The sequence below is a fragment of the Pelodiscus sinensis genome, chromosome 1 (genome assembly GCF_052426305.1).
Source record: "Pelodiscus sinensis isolate ZL-2025 chromosome 1, ASM5242630v1, whole genome shotgun sequence".
In the NCBI taxonomy this organism is placed as follows: Eukaryota; Metazoa; Chordata; order Testudines; family Trionychidae; genus Pelodiscus; species Pelodiscus sinensis.
In genome coordinates, this window is record NC_143052.1 from 145,376,322 (window position 1) to 145,396,590 (window position 20,269).

General features: G+C 46.6%; 1 protein-coding gene across 2 annotated transcripts in view; it reads left to right on the plus strand.

The window, feature by feature from the left end:
• The window catches only part of TBX15 (T-box transcription factor 15), a 120,947-nt gene extending 101,669 nt beyond the window's left edge, over window positions 1-19,278 (plus strand). For both annotated transcript variants that reach the window (XM_006132936.5, XM_075904815.2), the window contains exon 8: window positions 17,034-19,278. In XM_006132936.5, coding sequence (XP_006132998.2) covers window positions 17,034-17,818 — 785 coding nt within the window. In that variant the 3' untranslated portion in view covers window positions 17,819-19,278. The remainder of the gene's footprint in view (window positions 1-17,033) is intronic.
• The last annotated feature ends 991 nt before the right edge of the window (window positions 19,279-20,269 follow it).

A 20,269-nucleotide genomic window follows, 5' to 3' on the forward strand; every position in this document is an offset into this window, starting at 1 on the left:
TCTTGTGCAAAAATGGTGGCTCATTTGCATATGTTCTTGCGCAAGAAAGTGCAATGTAGATGTAGCCTGTGTGTGCGCGTTCATGTGAGTGCAGTGAAGACATAGTCTTTACTGAATTCTCCAGTGACATAATAATACTAGCAACTTGCAGTTATTAAAGCTCAACAGACTGTTATGTGACCAGGGCCGGCCCACAACATTTTGGCACCTGAGGTGGGGAGCTCAAATCGCGCCCCCATGTCCTCTTGCTTGGGCCAAAACTTTGAAACGTCTCAATTTTCTGGGTCCTAGTGGCACCCCCCCCAGTTCGCCTCATGGTAAGGCCAGCCCTGGATGTGACAAGAACAAGAATGTGACTTAATTTCCATGCAAAGTGATAGAAAACAGAACAGAAGGGGTCACGGACATTTCTTTATCACTGTTCCCTTATAAAAAGTTTGCTGCGGTGTGAAAATCCCATTTCACGTACAGCAATGATGAACATTTCTCATTGCTTTGGACCAGATTATGATACCTTTTGTCACGTTGATAGAGCTCTGTGTGAATTCAAAATTGGCATCCACATCTGCATTTGCAAAAATGATCCACGCATATCCACAGATTTAAAGTGGGTATCCATGGATTTGCAGGGCTCTACACTGATTGAGTAGTTTCTTACAATTGACTTCAGTAGACTACTTATGGTAAATGGTGCTCCTTACCGTGAGCAAAGCTGTCACAAACTGCTCCTTTCTGTTCAGATATAGATGCAAAACAAAGAAACAAAAAATTGCCGTCTTTTCATGATATGGTTGTGCCGTTAAGCATCCAAAAAGAAAAAAATGCAAATGCTGAGACTGAACGCACAGTCTTAGGGCCACTTTCTCTCGTCTGAATTGTGTTTGGCACAAGACCAAAAAGGATCGTAGGTCAGCGACAGACCTGGCCCCAATGTAAATTAGAGCATCTTGAGGGCTGCTAGAGTGTATGCTCTGCTATTTATTGCCAAAAGAGGTTGCTCCAATATGTAGCGATTGTGGGGTTGCAGGGATGCAGCAGCTGTATACCCTCCTGTACAGAAAGCACACTGCTGGGGCAGACTCGAAAGAGGTGCTGGCACAGAGGTGCTACTCTGGCTCTGCATCACCTAGGAATTCCTGTTGTACCAGCATAATCCCCAGGTAGCTGATTGGGCCAGCTTTCCAGTGGCACAGAGCCAGAAGCCGTCAGTTATATCCCCCTGTACATGCTCCTCTCCCCACCACAAACTATTGCTCAGACAGTACACATATAAGAGAGAGTGTGTTTTTTACAACCAAAGACAATTTGGGATCCTGTAGTCAAAGGCAGTCTGCAGTGCAAACCAGTTTTTTTCACATTGATCACATTTTAATAAAAAGACAGTTCCCTTCAACACATGATCGTTAACCTCCCCCCCATGCCCACTCTGCCACTGCTGATTGGCTGGACTACCTGCTTCCTATTTATGATTGCATTTTCCATCCCCCCTCCCATTGGTTATCAAATAACATCCTCATAGCAGTGACAGCAATTGCTTACATGGTGAAGTAATATTAGCAAAGGAAAATATTTAATGTATTTTTAGCTTCTTTTAATGCAATTAGGCAGCTGAAAAAACAGGAAGCGAGCCAGCACCATTTGACCGGCCAGCTCCCTGCAGCCCACCACTTACTGCTTAGCAGAGCTCTGGGTTGAGATGGCCTGACCTAAAGTTGCCCCCATTTCTGCTTTGCCAATCTGGTACTGTAGCTAAATAACTTTAAGACTACATAACTGACGCTCTTCAGACTTGACTGGTGTGGGGCTCTCATGAAGACTTTGAAGAAGCAGGCTAAGTTAGAACAAAATTGAAAACTTTAAAGGTGTAAGATCCTGCTTCTCTGGAGCTGTAACACAGAGCAACCCTGAAGGTGGTGAATCCTGCTCTCCTAAGATTTGCCTTGCCAGAAAGAATCCTCAAGTGGCACAGAGACTCTGGAGCAGTTTCTACAGGCCTCTCTCCCCAGCTTGGGCAATGGGCAGAGCTTGCCTTACAGGATGGCTACCCAGGCAACTGCCCGGGGCACCAGAGGTGAAGGGGACACCATGCAGCCTCACAGAGAGGGTTTTGAAACAGTTTGAACATTTTGGGCTGAACATAATTCCTTTATACATCCCGGGCTGTGTCTACACTGGCGCGTTCTTGCATGAAAACGGCTGCTCTTGTGCAAAAACATGCCATCTGTCTACATTGGCCGCACGTTCTTGTGCAAGTAAACTGATGTTGTACTGTAGAAAATCAGGGCTTCTTGCATGAGAACTCTGACGCTCCCTCTCAGGAAGAAGCCCTCTTGTGCAAGAGCTCTTCCAGAAGAGGCCAGTGTAGACAGGCAACATGAATTTCTTGCGCAAGAAGCCCCTATGGTTAAAATGGCCATCAGAGCTTTCTTGCAGAAGAGAGCATCTAACTGCCATGGATGCTCTTGCGCAAAAGCACATGCCAGTGTAGATGCTCTCTTGTGGAAGAGTTTTTGCACAAGAACTCTTCCATAAAATAGTTCTTTTGCAAGAAGCTACCACTGTAGATGTAGCCCTGTAGAGCTATCATTTGGTACGCTTAGGGTGGTATTTTAACAAATGTGCACAGAGCACGCAGTTGCTGCTATAAGGCACCTGTGACTGAGAGACCGACAAGCCGGGAATCCATGTCGTTCCTACCCCTGCATGTCTGCCTGTGTTGGGAAGGGGCCCTTTGTGATGCCAGTGAATGGCACACTTTCTGATAGGGTGAAGAGCCTGAGGCATGTGAATTCCAGAGCTCTGAGCATGCGATGCCCAGGAAGGTGGAAGGAGTGTTGTATGAATGCTGGTACCAATAATGTGTGGCTGTGGCAGGGTTTGCTTCATGTGAGAAATAAAGGCCAGTCATGATTCTCCCCGTGACTCCAACTGACATGGCTGTTCTATGCCATCACAGCGCAATGCAAACCACAGAGTTCTGTTAGCCAAACCCTGCAGTCTATTCTGGGAATGGATTTTAGTGAGTCAGTTTTCAGGGAAGCATTCACTTACTGCTCAGTGAATTTAAAAGCCATGATTTCCAGAGCACAGGAAAAGTGACAATCAGCAGACACACTGAGGGCAGCATAAACCCCATTAAAAACAGCGTTTTCACTAGGTCCTGAATAGCACAGGAGAGCCGTTTGGAAAATCATTGCTCACCCCAATGCTTTTTAAAAATAGATTTTTGCAGCATGATTTTTAACTTCTCATTTGCTTATTTTCTCAATGGCTGTGTCCAGACTCAGGGGTTTTTTCCGAAAAAGTAGCCTTTTTCCGAAAAAACTTCACCTGCGTCTAGGCTGCAGCTGCGTTCTTTCGAAATTAAATAGAAAGAACGCGGCTTTTCTTTCGACGGCGGAAAAACTCATTTTACGAGGAAGAACGCCTTTTTTCGAAAGTGCTCTTTCGAAAAAAGGCGTTCTTGAATGCAAACAGGGGTTTTTCAAAAGAGAGCATCCAGACTGCCTTTCAAAAAAGTGGCTTGCTTTTTCGAAAGTTCTGCTTGCAGTCTAGATGCTCTTTTTTGAAAGAGGCTTTTTCAAAAGTATCTTTCGAAAAAGCCTCTTTCGAAAGAGGCTTGCAGTCTAGACATAGCCAATATGTCTACAAATTCAGAGCCCCCAATTGATTCAGAAATGTACTTAGGTCCCTAATTCCTGGCTTTAGGCTCCACTGCAATCCACAAAACTCCTGCTTGTCATGCCTAACAGATTGAGCAGAATCCAAAATGTGGCTAGAAGAGGAGGTGGTGGTGCTGCCCTTGCCCACCATATAACTTGTAATTGGCTGTCTGTTAGAGCACTCAGGCGGAAGGTGGGAGACATGCACTGAATTTCCTCCCTCAGACAGAGAGGGAGAAAGGGTTTGAGCAGGGGTCTCCCGCATCTCTTAGCATTCTTGAACCATTGCTCTATATTCTCATATAGGGTGCCTGCAGTCTCTGACTCTCCCCTGCTAAAGTTCCACTTTGGCTATGTCTACACTACGAGTTTTCTCGGAAAACACATGCTAATGAGGGACTCATTTTCATGAGTCGCGATCTCATTTGCATATTTTCTGGCAATCCGTTTTTGCGCTGGGGTTCTCGCACAAAAACAAGCAGTGTAGACGTTTTCTTTTTGCGCAAAACCCCCTTTTTCTGCAAGATAGGTAAACCTCCTTTTTTGGGGCATAAGGATCTTCCGGAAAAAGGGTTTTTTGCACAAAAAGAAAATGTCCACACTGGTTGCTTTTGCGCAAGAACCCCAGCGCAAAAACGGATTGGCAGAAAATATGCAAATGAGATCACGACTCATGCAAATGAGTCCCTCATTAGCATGTTTTTTGCCGAGAAAACTCGTAGTGTAGATGTAGCCTTTGTGTAAATAATGGAAGAGTCGTTGGAGTTGGGAGCCTCAGTTTCTCATCTCCAAGGTGGATGCCTGAAGCATGAAACTTTCTTTCTTTCTTTCTTTCTTTCTTTCTTTCTTTCTTTCTTTCTTTCTTTCTTTCTTTCTTTCTTTCTTTCTTTCTTTCTTTCTTTCTTTCTTTCTTTCTTTCTTTCTTTCTTTCTTTCTTTCTTTCTTTCTTTCTTCACCCAATGAATCTTGTAAGTATTTATCCACAGTGAAACAGCTTTTCCATCTCCTTCCATTGGAACCCTACCATTGTTAGCTTTTTTTTAATTGCACCTGCACTGGCAGAGCCTATGGTGACCTTGCTGAGAGTCCATCATCTAATGCAGTAGATGCCGTGGTGCTATGCAAGGACTGAGAAGTTCTGCCGTTTACAAAAAATATAACAGGTTTCTGTTTGCATTTGAAATCCCACAAATGATGCTGCAAACACTTGCACACGTATGCACCCTTGTGAACACATGTGCCTGCCTGACACTTCATTGGCACGACTCACTAAGAAAGTTAAACAGGTCTGGAAGCTGGAGCAGGATTCATGCTTTAGAGGTCACCACGTGGACCTCCCAGTGAGGGGCATGTGGCTTCTGTCCAAGTACCAGCACGCCATGTCCTTCAGGGCTGAGGACAGAATGTTTTCTGAGGAGCAGAGAGTCCAAACAAGTCCTTGTTTTACAGGAAGTGGAGTTTGCCACAATGACAACAGCTCTCCCTCCAGCTTCAAAAAGAAAACACGACAGATGCTTAGAAGAAATAATGGTGCAGGGGCAGCTGCACGTTTGATGCATGATGTCACCATCACTGAAATCGACTTATTACCAGGGAAAAAAGAACTGGGGGTTATTGAATGCATATGGCAAAGAGATGGGGAGAAGCCAAGAATCTATTAAACTCTTTAATTGGAATATATTTTTGAAATTTAGACTGAACCCGATCCAGCTTCTCATTATTAAAAAATATGTGGCATGGTTTCTGGACTCTAACAAAGACCATAAAACAAATAATAAATGAAATAGGAGTTCCAGTAACTCTGGACTATGTCACTTTCCAACACTGAAAGAGTTGTTGCTGGCTCCACTCTCCCAGTCTGTTCCCCACAAGACACTAAGGCTGTGTCAGGGTTTTTTTCGAAAAAAGTAGCCTTTTTTCGAAAAAACTTCACCTGCGTCTAGACTGCAGCCGCGTTCTTTCGAAATTAAATCGAAAGAACGCGGCTTTTCTTTCGACGGCGGTAAACCTCATTTCACGAGGAAGAACGCCTTCTTTTGAAAGTGCTTCTTTCGAAAGAAGGCGTTCTTGAATGTAAATAGGGCTTCTTTGAAAGAGAGCATCCAAACTCACTGGGTGCTTTCTTTCGAAAAAGCGGCTTGCTCTTTCGAAAGTTCTGCGTGCAGTCTAGACGCTCTCTTTTGAAAGAGGCTCTTTCGAAAGTATCTTTCGAAAGAGCCTCTTTCGAAAGAGGCTTGCAGTCTAGACATAGCCTAAGAGGAGCAGATCTCTAACAATGCCTGTAAAAACATAGGATTAAACAACATGGGCTAGACCGTTCAATCCCCTATCTCAACCAGCACTGTGGTAATGATGCGTATCTGATGCTTCTTATGAAAGCAAACACAATACGCACCAAGTAAACACACCCTGCCAGTTATGGGTTGCTCTCCTTAGAGGGAGGGATTTCCTCCTGAGCAGAACTGCAAAGCTGGAAAAATACTCATGTGAAATCTGGTGTTTTACCTATGTTGTACCCCTCTAAATTCACTTCTCCACCAAAGAGCTGCTTTCACTGTAAGCAGACGTAAGAATTCAAACTGCTAATTCCTGTAATGAATTTTAAGGCAACATTCCTTTCAAATGGAATGTCTTTGCTCCAAAATGGGCCTATGCTGAGAACACTGTACCATCTGCTCCTTAGCCCTGTTCACTGTGGCATCCCCATTGATCTCGGCTGTCTCGTGTGTCACAGGTGGAGAGACTGTCTCTCTCCCATGCCACAACCCTTTCATAGCCTTCAAGATTAGGCGTGGAAGCTTGAAATAGATCTAGAACTGAGCAGGGAGTGTGTGCAAACAGTGTGGCCCTCACAGTCAACCAGAGGGAGAGTGTATCAGAGCAGTGTGACTTGGAGTAACAAAGGCATGGACCAAAGTGATTAGGTCCTCAGCCAAGAAGAAGACACATGATCTCTGGCTGTTTTACTGGTAAAGTGGAATACGGCTGTAGCTCCAGAAACAGAGACTGCATAATACCTTGATACTTGCGAGAGAGAGGCCCTGAATTGGGGTGATGCAGATTTTTCTAACTAGTCTTTCTTAGAGGCTACGTCTACACTGCGAAGCTATTTTGGGATACTGGAAATATCCCAAATTAGATATTCTGCGTCTTTAAAGCAGCCTGTGATTTTGAAATAATGGGCACACTATTCCAGCATCCCTGTAACCCTCATTCCGTGAGGATTAAGGGACATTTTGGAATAGCGCTTTATTTTTAAAAGTGGCGCTGTGTAGACAATTGCGTAGCTAATGCCGAGGTAAGGGTGCAGTGTAGATGCACCCTAAGTGTTCCTTCCTTTCAATAGGCAACACCTCCATTTTACCTAGGCTGAGTGAGCCAGGTGCTGATCAGTACAGTTCATGTACGTGCTTATATCTATCAGGCCCTGGTCATCCTGGGCCAATGCCACAACTACATTTGCTGAAACAAAGATTGTGAGTTAATGTGCGTGTGGCTGTTGGTATTTGTGCTAGAGATTGCATCCTGCAGGGCTCCTGCTACAACGGCTCTTCGCCTGGGGAGGGGAGGAGGAACAGTTGCCTGTCACGTTTCTTTGGGATTTGGCTGAGATCCCCAAGAGAGTTTCTCCCATGAACGTAGTGGATGATGTCAAAGGCAGCTGGGAGATCCATGGATGTCTAAGCCTGGATGTGTGCCACCTTCTACTGCCATAAGTTCTTTAGCAAGTGTCACAACAGCTATCCTAGTGCTGTCTCTGGCCTGAAAAGCAGTTGTCAAAGGTCCAGGATAATTGCAAAGGTTCAATGTTAGGGTTCGGTCTCCATGTTGTCTTGGCCTAGAGAGAGATGTTTTAAAACAGGGCCGTTGCTGTTAGCGTTATTGGAAGGAAGGGCTGTTTTCGTAAGGGCAAGACAGCCTGCTGCCCCCTTTAAACGAGGACAAACTGGGCCCGCTTCTGGTTGCTTGGAAAACTGTTGCTTTTCAGGGAGGGTTCCATGCCCCATCTGTCATCCGTGCAGCCCAGTGCTATTGCTGACCCAGCCACAGGCGAGCAGGCCTAGCAGGGAAGGTGAGACTTTGGCTTACTGGGTCCAGAGTGGGTGGTCCAGGAAATGAGCCGAGAGTCAGTACTGGAGGGGGAGAAGCCAAAGGCCAGAGCTAGAGGAGGTAAACCAGAGTCAGAAACTGGAGGCAGACCCAGGGATCAGTACTGGAGAGACAGGAGCTAAATGCCAGAGCCTGCGGGTCACCAAGAGTCATAAACCAGAGCAGCGCTGAGGGTCAAAGCCAGAGGGGAGCAGGGGCTGGGGCAGAGCAGGAGCAGGGACTGGGACAAGAACTGAAGTGAGGGCAAGTGCAGCTGCAGGGGTGGTGTGTGGTGAGCAGACACAGACTGGCTGAGGGGCCGGGCTTATGAGCAGGACTGCCACACCAGTGGCCACTCTGAGAGCTCTACACCACTGCAGCTGGATTTACTGGTTGCCTACCAGCGTAGTTAGTCTGGGTGAAAGCCAGCAGCTGCTTCTAGCTGGTCTGGTGCCTGACAAGACCCTCCCTTTTGGGTCACCTCTCGGGGGACCTAGAACCGGGCTTCTTGGGTAGATCTGGTGGAAGGTGCTCAGGGGATGTGGGACATGGATGGGTTCCATGGGTTCCCACGAATGCCACATCCCTGCCAGTTATCTGATAATGGAGTCTTCTCCAGGCTTGCTATGAACTGCTGGCCCACATGTGTTCCTCATTGCCCTGTGTAGTTATCGGCAGAGGGGTGGGAGTGAGGACAGCGGGAAGGGATTCTCTGTGGAAGGTTTCTGTAGAGAGAACAGAAGGTGGACTTTGAGGTATTCTGACTGCTGCGGCTGGAAGGCTGCCAGGTTAAATTGTTCCATGAGTAATTGTGGTCCCATTTTCAGATGGACAAATAGGAGCAAGGGTTTTGGGTGGACTCCTAAACACTTACCCTTCACCTGGCTACTAGGGGGCCAGCTGAGTGACTCAGTTGGCATGGTGCTTGTACACTGGCTTGGTCTATGCCCCAGTGCCTGAGCGCTGGATGTACTGGGTGTATATGTGCTGCGAGGTCAGCAACAGTGGGCAACCATGGAGAAAGAGGTCTGGTGGGTCGTGGCACACATGGACTTGAAGGCCAATTCTGCCTGTGGAAAGAGTGCCAGCCAGTCGCCCAGGCAGTCATTTAGGAAGCAGCACCGGTATTACACCCGGGCCTGCTTCACATTCCCTGCTTGACCATTCCTGGGAGACTAGTGTACAGGGGGCCCAAATCAGCCCGAACTGAAAGGTCTCCCGGTGCCCCAGGAGAGTGATTACTGCTGATGGGTTGTCTGGTGGGTGACCAACACCAAGGCGAGGAGCAACTCATCTCTGGTCCACCAGATCCAGAGAATTCTTACACTCAGCAGGGATGTGTGGGCCTTAGCCTTGTCCAGTTTCACAAAGTTACATGAGGCCCCCAAATTGAGCAGAGCCTCCAGGTGAACCACTCGTGTTACCTCTGAAGTCTTGTTATAGAATGTAAATGGTAACAATTTCACTGCTGATGAAATCACACAAGGGGGAAAAGGGAAAATCATATTAGGAAGAATCACACAGTCTCCTGTGAATGGCAGCTCATTTCAGTGTATGTGGAGCTCCGTTTGTCTGTTGGCCTTGGGATAGTACTGCTGTATTTTCCCTATAATGCAAAAATCTTGCTTAGCAGTAGGGCTGGGGACAGGGATCCACTTAGCATATACAAGCCTCGAGTTTTCAGGGCCTCGACTGCACTGGACTGAACAATGTCAAGAATGGTGGGCCACTGGTCATTGTCCAGGCCTGGTTTCTTTCACACTGCTGAGATGATCTCAGATTTGATTCATTCTTAGCAGCAAAATTGCAGGGTTCCCTGGCTGATTTCAATATCGGACAGGGAGGGGTGTGTGCCACAAGTGTCCTTTATTGGAGACCACGCTTTGTTTGATATACTTCATTGGGGCAGTGGGCATTTTGTGGCCAGTATATACATGATAGTGTCCAACTGACAGTTTTAGTGGTCAATGCGCTGTTCTTCCTGCAAGACAGTTTCTCCTCTCAGATACCCTGAAAGCTCACTGGATCCAGCAGCCCGTGGGGGTGAATCAGATGAATAGGTTCGTATCTGAACTGGGGAAGTAGGAAACTAATTTCTGTAGTTTATGTATGGTCTAGGAAAGAGGTCATTGACTATCTTGCTGCGCTCCATGATGAAGGCTGACAATCTAGTGCAAAGAGCATCTGGTTGTCGAAAGGAACCCAGGCTACAGACATGGAAAAGAAAGCATGGCCATAGACTCTTTTTGGCTTGTCCACAATAGGACTACAACGTTTTCTTAACATCAGCTTGCTAGCGCATTTCAAAATCCTGGTGGAAACAGGGCAAGTTGTTGCTTTAACATGTCTGTTGGTCAAGATAAACTATGTTACAGAAATGGGAGAGGGTAATTGTAGCCAGGGTTCCTGCTAAGATTCTCCCCCCCCCCCCCCCCACATGAGCAGAGGGAGTTTTGTCTTGTGCACCAGTATTGAGGTCACCTGTGCTTGTTTGGTGTATGCCACTGTGGCACCCAAATTATAACCCTCTCCCTTTCCCCTTCGCTGCCATGTCTCCCACCCTCCTCTTGCCCTATCTGCTCTCACTACCCCCACCCTTCACCCTCCTCTGTTGTCCGGGCTCCTGCCCCTCTCACTCCCCTCAGACCTCCTGGGACCTGCCCCCCATCCTCCTTGACACCTGCACCTGATCTTTCCCCTTGTGCCCACCCCTCCTCTAGTTCCCCTCCCCATCCCCTTTCCTAACACCTCCCTCTACCCACCCGCCCTACCTCTCTCCTCTTCCCTCTGGTGCCCATCCCTCCCCTCCCCATGTCTGCCCTTCTGCTTCACCCCCACAACCCCCTGGCACCTGCACCTTCCCTTACCCCTGCACCTTTCTAGTGCCTCCCCCTTCCCTCACTACCCCTTCTCTCCCAACACCTGCCCCCCTTGCCCTCTTCCTCCCTGGTACTCAGCCTCTTCTGCACCAGTTCCCCTCATGCCCCTCTGCACCCTCACACATGACTTGCTGCATCCTCTGCCTTCCTCACGCCTACCCCTCCTTTCAACCCCTCTTCTCCTAGCACCCACCCCTCCCCTTTCCTCTTCCTCCCTCTCACCTCCATTGCCCCTCCCCTCTCCCTGCATCACCCTGTCCCCTTCCTTCTCACACCCTCACTGACACCTTCTCCCCCACCACTCCTGCCCTTTTTCTCATTGTCTCCTCTTGGCCCCCTGGCATTTGTCTCTCCACTACCCCGCTCCTTGGTGCCTGCCCCTTTCTTCTCCTGCTCAGCCCCTCTCCCCTCTCCTCAGCAAAAGCCCCTTCCTCTCCTCACTCCCACCTCCTCCTTAGTTCTCCCCCTGCTCCTTCCCTCACCGTCTGCCATCCAACACCTGCACCCCTCAACCCCCTCTAGCCCCCTGTTACCAGGGTGGGGTCACATGGTAGGCAGATGAGAGTAGCATACACTGGCCCTCTGTATGGTAAATTGTCTATGGGGCTTTTGCAGATCTCTAGAGAACACTATGAAGTATGTATTTAAACAGCCTGCAAAAACAGCGTACGGGGAGCGAGCAGCAGGACACTCAAATTCACAACCAAATTCCATCATGCTTATAAGATTTGGTCTAGATCATTCCAAGAAAAGCAGCTAAGATCTTCTGAACCCCAGTGAATTTACAACAGACAGTAGGACAGAAAAAATACTCTGCTATGAGACGCACATGCACAGGTGGTCTGAATCAGTAATACGTGAACCCCCAAATAACGCACTACAGTCATTACACTGACAATTAGCTAACCATACTCCATATGAATCTATTTAAATACTTCTGTATCTCTGTACACTAGTCTACTTCCCAATGCACTGACATATCAGATGTGCTGCCACCAGTTAAGACACAGCACTATGGGAGCTTCAGATGGCCACAGGGAACACCTTGGAATCCTGCAAACCTCTTAGACACAGGATTTCATGCAAGTGGTGGGCATGCATCCTTACTGGCTGCAGGGAGGTCAGATGTCTTTACGCTACCTCTCAGCATATTTAGTAATTCAGAAGGTTCTTTAAAAACTAATCACCCATGTTACTACCCAGTAAAATAAATTTAAAGGGGAACTTCAACCTGCTGGCGAACAAGCCAGAACGTTCCTTTCCTTAGAAGTTTTGTAAATGTTGTTTCCAAGGCAGGTGTGACTTGTATATTCCAACACCTTAATTATACTTCTGTGATGGGCTGGCAGAAACAGCCTCATGAGGCCACGTGTAATTCATCACTGTGTCCTGGAAGGGGCAGCTAGGTGTACAGTGGCTACCCCATTGCTTCCCCAATACTGAAGGTAGATCAGCTTTGAGGCTGGAACGTGGCACTTGCTTTCAGTCTCTTAAGCACCAATACAGCTGACTGGGTAGGTTAGAGCTTTGTATGCCTCTGATTCTAACCCTGCCGCCACTAAAATTTCCCCGGTGCTCAAGCCACCTCCCCAGATCTTGAAAAGTAGCCAGTTTCCTAGGGGGACCACAGGAAAAGCGTAATTAAACATAGTGGCTGTTTGAGCGAAGGCCAGTCTGCTGAAAGCTTCTGCTTAGTATTAGCATAAAGTCTGGGTGTAAAGAATAGCATTTAAATATCTATATCACATATGCCTAGCTAGAGAGTTGTTCTATATAAATTGCTCTGATACAGGAAACCGTGGTGCAGCAACAAAGATGCATCTCAGCACTGAGGTTAACAAGCAGAGTGTGCTTTTCTACAAGCTTCATTGTTGTTTTCTCATTCTAGGGTTGAAAGAAAAGCTATATATTGGCTATGTTGCATTGAGAAAAAAAGTATCATTTCCTACATTTTCATTAAATGTAGGTTGGGGCCATGTGGCGGGTGCCCCATGTGCCATGAAACCAGGGCCAGAGTGCGATTTTGAGTACCCTGAACCCGAACCCAGACCCAACCCTGACCATGGAGCAGATGCACCGCAGCCCAGCTCCAGTCCCGGCACACGGGACAGCCACCTGCCATGTGTTCCAGCCCCTGGTGCAGTTGGGGTTTCATGGCGGTTTCTGGGGCTGGAATTGTAGTACTAAAAATAGTTCCACGGCCCCAGCTCCAGTCCCGGCACACAGGACAGCCACCTGCCATGTGTTCCAGCCCCTGGTGCAGTTGGGGTTTCATGGCGGTTTCTGGGGCTGGAATTGTAGTACTAAAAATAGTTCCATGGCCCCAGCTCCAGTCCCGGCACACATGGCGCAGCAGCATGTTGGCTAGCTGCCCCATGTGCTAGGACTGGAACTGGGGCCGTGGTGCAGCTGCTCCTGTGCTGGGGCCGTGGTGCTATTTTTAGTACCATGGCCCAGGTTCCAGCTCCAGCAGTCACCACGTGGCCCGCCCTGGCTGCAGCTTCAGCCCTGAGGAAGAGTTGAAGCTAGGGCCAGGGCCATGTAGTGGCTGCCCTGCTGCTCCTGGGGAGAGGCAGCTGCCCACTACTCAGTCCCGCCAGACAGCAGCTGAGAAAGCACTGCATGGCTCTGCTAAGGAGGTGGGCGGGACTCAAATAGTTGGTGCGCACCCGCGCAGGCGCACACCTTAGAGGGAACTATGGTTGTAATCAGTTCTAAATTTACTGATATTTTCTGATACAGATTTGGAGGCATCTTAAAAGAAGTGATAGCTCAGCTTTCTAACTCTGAGCATCCCAATGTCTAATTCTTTGTCTGTGTGTCCTCTGATAAGTCCTTTTCCCTCCTAAATCCATCCCTGGGACCATCTTTGTTACCCTTCGGTGTTGACCTTTTCAGAGAGACTGAAAAGTGCTTCTGAGAAATCCTGCCTGTTTCCCTGTCAGTGCAGCAACTAAGCAAACAATCTTTCAGCCCCATCTCTAGCCTTCTGAAGAGCTGTCAGTGAACTGATAATTCAATGACTGGCCAAACATTGCAGGGAGGAAACAGGCAGGAATATTCTTATGGAGCAAATGTTTATGGAGAAATAGATCAAGCTCAGCGCCCCAGGAAAGGGGAAGATATAGTTCCCAAAACCAAGAAAGAAACAATGATGGAGTCTGGGAACATGGGTGTCTGGTGTGCTGGGCAGGAGAAGGCTTTGCCTTCCCAACCCCCCGGGCATGGCCCCGCCCACCCCCCACTCCCCAGAACACCTATGTAGTCATTCTGGGGGTGGAGTGTTGCTGTCCCCAGTGCCCGCCCTCCTCATGCTCTGGGGAAAGGAGGCTGGGCTGGGGCTGCACCATGTACCCTTCTCCTTCCCCAGGTGCTGGGGCCACACTGTGCACCCTCCCTCCCTCCCCCAGTGCTCCGAGGCTGGGGCTGCACCGCACACTCTCCTCCCACCCCTGGTGCTCCGGGGATGGGGCAAACACATGCCCGCCCACTTATCTCCCCTCCCTATAGTTGGGGAGGATGGGGGGAGGAGGAGGCAGGGCTTCAGCAGAAAGGGTGGGGCTGGAGGTGGGGCTGAGGGCTTGCCTCCCCCAGCCTTACCTTCACCAGCCGCCCATGTTTGGGAATCAATTTGTATTGCTTCCATTCTTAGCTTGCTGATAACCATGGGTGGAAAATTCCATTGACTTTTGCAGGAAATGTGGGCTTGGATTGCTATGACTCACAGATCCAGTACTGAACATTGTAAGGCTGAACAGCACAGGAATGACAGCCTGGACAAACTGTTTAGCCCTGGGCATTGCTTAAAAAAAAACCCCAAGCATTGGGGACTCTTTTTCCATTGGAAGGTCACACAGCACTGCACCTGCTGGGTTTGAGATGCCTAGAAAGAGGCATCAAAGTTGTGTTGTTTCTGAACAGCTCCACAGAAGGAGAGAGAGTGCCGCCGGAAAGGAGAAACTAATCTCATAGGCTGCAGGGCTAATGTGATGAAGAACTCCCTGGTGTCTTCTTCCCAGCTTTCTGCCATTTTTAGATTTCTGGGCAACTGAGTTCTTGAAAATTAGGCAAAGCAGATAGAAATAGAGAGAGGCCACGAGAGGGAGAACTCTGTTGCTTGTCAGTCATATTTGCAGTGCAAAGTTTGGAAGGACAACACAAAGTGAGGAGAGCACCTTTTATGCCCAGCATCTAGTTTCTGTTACAGCAAGTGAAAATCTGTCATATATTAAACTACTAGCTTCAGGATTTCCACTGGGGTTTGGTTAATACAGGCATCTTGCATTATAAATGATTATACTCCATAAATGGATGGTTAAAACAAGGAATCATACTAGTCAACAAGCCTTCTGAACAGTGTGGAGTATGCTGATGAAATATTAAATATGGCACTCCTTTAAGAAGTAGATAATGAAAATCCAAAACAAAACCCCAACACCTTTTTTGGATCAAAACTCATCAGAAACAAAATGAAACGGAAACAAATTAAAATATTTTAAATTCAACCTGGATTCACAAGTTGCGGCAGTGCCTTGAGATGTGCATTTTTTGGCAAATTGGCTAATCATGAAAATGTTCTCTTTCCCAGCTCTACTCCTAAGTGTCTGTGTCTTATTGGAGGTGGGAATTAGATACTTAAGTCACTCCAATGTTTTTGAAAATACTATCCTATGGGTTTATCTACATGCAGATTTGCATCAACTTGACTGAGGGATTTGTCTAATTTGTGCTGTAATATGCACTATGGGGTGTGACTTCTAAACACACTAATGAGCTGTGCATTACTTAGTCCATGTAGACCCTGCTGATACAAAAAGCCCAGCTTGGATACAAAATTTGCATCCACAAAAATGAACCACAGATATTGACATTGACATCTATGGATGCAGATATCCATAGCTATACAGCTGGTATCTGCTGATGTGGATAGAAAGCAGATGTCTGCAGATTTGCGAGGCTCTACTGATATATACTAAAAGTTCCCAACTGCATTTTAACATAGTGCTGTTTCAAACAGTGCTATTTTAAACCACCCTAGGAACTTTCAGGGTGTACTATCAGGATCTGCAGGGACCAATGAGTGTACAACACATTAGTGCTTTTTAGCAGTCACAACCCTGTAATGAGCATTCCCTCACCATTTACACAAGTTGTAAAGGTGTTATGTGAAACCAGTTTAGTGATATCCATGCAAAAAGTTGTTTAAACATGTATTTCAGAGTAAATCAGGTTTCAGTTTGCCATACATCAACTAGCGATGCTTTATGCTCACCAAAATAAAGCACTTTTAAATAAAAATAATAGTGTCTTCACAGAAGTTTGCACATTTTTAACAAAATCATTATAATTAATCAGTGCCATTGGTCTGAGGACAAGGCCTATAATAAATGTTTACTGCTTCTTATTCCTATAAGTCCTCCAGAGGCAACATACTCAAAGGGTGTGTCTACACAGCGGCGCTAGCTTGAAACAAGCTACGCAATTTGAGCTACGCAGCACATTTCGAGCTTATTTCAAGATAGTCTATTTGAAATTTCATGCTGTTTACACAATGCCAAATTTCGAAATAACCCACTATTCCGAAACGTTCCTTACTCCTCGTGGAATGAGGTTTGCAGGGATGTTGGAATAGCAAGCCCGTTATATTTCAAAATGACAGGCTTGCTGTGAAGACACAGGATATAGCGTTGCTGTGTAGACGTAACTGAAGAGAGTAAGCTGGAATCTGCTTCTTTTTATGAATCATGATAAGAATTGTTTACTTAGGGTTCCAGTCAGTTACCCCAAGGTAAACTCGTGGAAGATGTCAGGAATCATTGGAGGCCAAATTGGAAGAACTTTATTCAAACGTTCCATGTGTCTGCTGTGCAGAACACCCTGTAGTTTGCAACATGGTGAATTTTTAGTGTAACTTTTTCTGTGACTTCAATCTGTACTATGGATTCCACCCCACACCATCACAGAGCATCACAGAACCCAGAACTTCCTGCTGCGGGCTCACAGCGCTAATGAGAAAGCTAGATGGTCTTCCTGGAAACCATCAGAGAGTGAGACAAGACTTTAAATAAGAGCTCACTAGATTAATATCCTTCTAAAATGCAAATCAATTGACAGATGGTGTTGGGTTTCCCTGCAGCTGTTTTCACAGATCGGGAATTTGCCGTAAGGTGTCTGCTTCTTTTTTCCTATTGTAGAAGGGAAGAAAATCTGTTTAAAAATCAAATAAGAAGGAGCAAGTGATTGCTTGTGCAAGTAAAGTCCAAGCTAATGGAAGCTAGTTTTTACACTGGGCATTTTGCCTTACCTATTTGCTTACTAAAAGATGCCAGTTTGTAAGGGGACCCTCTTGTTTTGCTTGTGTGTTGTGGCCCTTTAAAATCCACCTTTGTGTTTTGTTTTTCAGGGGGCAGCACAGGCACCTCCCCAACCACCTCCAGCACCGGGACCCCATCACCTTCTGCCTCCTCTCATCTTCTCTCTCCATCCTGTTCCCCTCCAACATTTCACTTGGCCCCCAACACTTTCAACGTTGGCTGCCGGGAGAGCCAGCTCTGCAATCTTAACCTGTCCGATTATCCCCCCTGTGCCCGAAGCAACATGGCTGCCTTACAGAGCTACCCAGGGCTAAGTGACAGTGGGTACAACCGACTCCAAAGTGGCACTGCTTCAGCCACTCAGCCCTCAGAAACCTTCATGCCTCAGAGGACTCCATCCTTGATCTCAGGAATGCCCACTCCTTCCTCTCTGCCTAACAATGGTAAGATGGACGCCTTTGGTGGCCAGCTGGGCTCATTCCCAGCCTCTCAGTTTCAGTATGTCATGCAAGCAGGCAACCCTGCCTCCACCTCCTCTTCTTCACACATGTTTGGTGGTGGCCACATGCAGCAGAGCTCCTACAATGCCTTCTCCCTCCACAACCCTTACAACCTGTATGGATACAATTTCCCTGCTTCCCCCAGGCTGGCAGCAAGCCCAGAGAAACTGACCACTCCTCAAAGCACTTTACTCTGTTCTTCCCCTTCCAATGGGGCTTTTGGAGAGAGGCAATACCTTTCAGCAGGGGTGGATCATGGGATGCACATGATCAGTCCTCCACCCGGCAACCAGCAAACAGCCAATGCCTGTGATAACAGACAGTATGGGGCTGTGCCAGGCTCGTCTTCACAGATGTCTGTGCACATGGTTTAACCGGTGACTTATCTCCTTGGAACTGAAGGCAGCAAGACCCTCTCTGTCTCCATAGGTGAGCCTATCTCAGTACCCGTTTGCCTTTACACGTATGATGGGACTAGTAGTTTAATTATAAATGGAAACACAAGCCATTCAATTGAAACACCAAAGAATCCAGGGGAAAGCCCCTAACCTGACAGCCTCTGCTGCTCATTGTAATCCAGGGCCTGAGCGTCTGCAATGGGGTGTCTGCACCTCATGGACTTTTTAGGGAGAAGGGCATCACTTACACGAAGCTGGAGTGAATCAGAAAAAATACAGTATATACATTAACTCTTGGTTAGCATGAACTCTTGATGTTGAAGGAGTCTTGTATGTGTGCTATCTCCTCCGTACCAAAGGAAGGAAGTCACCGAAGATTTCATCATACAAAGCTGCACTGCCCATGAAAGGCCGTTTTATTAAGGGCCTCTCCCTTCCCTGACTTTTCCTTGCTGCCTGAATGGTTTAGCGTCTAGCTGAAGATAACACACTTCCTGTGGTCTCCTCTCCCCACTGTAGCACCGGAACATTATGGCTGAAGTGGAACTTCTCTCTCACAAAAAATATTTCCGTTTTGAGCCTGGCTCTGCCTGGCAAGCAGCTTTCTTTGCATAGGCCTAGCTCACAACGGTGTCCCACCTGCTCAAATCGAAAGAGCCAGAGCAAGGCGCTTTAATTCGTACGTGAAATATTTCTTTGAACACCCTCCGCAGCAGAGGTAGAACCTCTGCCACATCCTGGGGGCCGTTTTCAGAATGACTCAGAAGAGGAGAGGTCTCTCAGCTGGGCGCATCTCCTGTTGACCTTACCCAGAGTAGTACAGTCAAAAAGAAAACACATGCTGGGAACATGTATGCCCCCATAGCATTCAATTCAACAAGAGAAAAAGCTCCAGATTCAACTCATGGTGAATGGTGGCAAGAAAAGAGAGCTGCTCTTCTGCAGACCTGAGATATATAGTATGGCCAACTTCATCTATCTTGCATGCAAGAGTTGCCATAGAAAGCCTTTAGCATTTAAGTAATGATACGGGCAGGTGTTCTCCACCCCACCTGCCATTAGATCTTTGTTTTACCAAATAGATCATTGCCTTGTGAAGTTTCTTTCTTTTCTGTTTTTTTTTCTCCTTTTTCTTCAGATCCTTTAAAAATAAGAAAACTATTGTAGCTTGGTGCGAGCTAAGCATTTAAGTTGTGTGAAAATGCAAATACCACGTAACAGAATACGGCTATTATTGAGATTTGTTTTGAGGTGTTGTATAAATGTATTTATGTGCCTAGTGGGGGATTCAGTATTATGAATATTAAAGAGGGCAATAAAAAGGGTATGTAAAATATGTATGAAGAATAAAAGGTGTATAAAGGTTTGCCCTATGCACGGAACTCTGTTTCTAAGTGCCAAGCACAGAATGCGCTAAATAAATCTTTGCAATTGTTCCTTTTGTGTTTTGTTTGTCTAAAGAAGGCTCAGAGATTATACACGCATCTGCATGACTGGTTCTGAATTGATCCAATGTAGTAGAAGTGTGGGCAAAGTTAAGAATATTGCTGTGCAGTTGTCGTTGTAATAAAGAATTTCTGTGGAAGGTTCCACTCAGAGAAGGAAATTTTATACAAATGAGAACCTCAACAGAGCTACACTCAGATTCTTGTTAATGACTGAAACTCACCCAAGAATGTATTAGTCTCAGGAGATAGCCAGATGCAAGGCTTACTGGTCTGTAGTTTCCTGGATTGTCCTTAGAGGTGTGATATATGCTACCCACCAACCCGCCACTGTAGCGACAGTATTCAATGAGAGATTGTGTATTTGTGCTACCTGCTCTGCTCAAGTCCTTCATTACTCTTGGATATGCATTATCTGATTTTTTGATTTGTGAGTCTATTCCAGCAGGATTTTGTCTTACATGTCAGAATCTGAATGCATCGCACCCCTGTTACCAGAAAATATGGGGTCTGAGGTAAATATCTCTTCTGTGATGAAAAGTGAGGGAAAAACATCATATTGTTCAAAAACTAATTTCTTTATCTTACTTAACTGCTCCCTTTAGCCTCCAGTGAGTTTAAAGGATAAAAATGGAAAGTGCCTGGAACATTGATTTAAAAAATAAATAAACTGGAAAAATGAAAATATGTATCTTCAAAATGTGATTTAAATGAATACCCAATTTCACCAAAAAAATCACATTGGAAAACCATTATATAAACCTTTCAGGCAACAGTCACTGACAACCACAGCAAAGTGGTTGCGTCTTTCAAAAACCACATAAAGGAACAGGATATCCAGGTGCCATTAAAGTTAATGTGAGTGTGGGGATTATGTGTGGGGCACGGGGTTTGTGTGTGTGATGAGGAGTATGCACAAGGGGATTATGTATGTGTGGTGAGGGGTGTGTAACGGGGAACTGGGTGTGGGGTGATTGCGTGT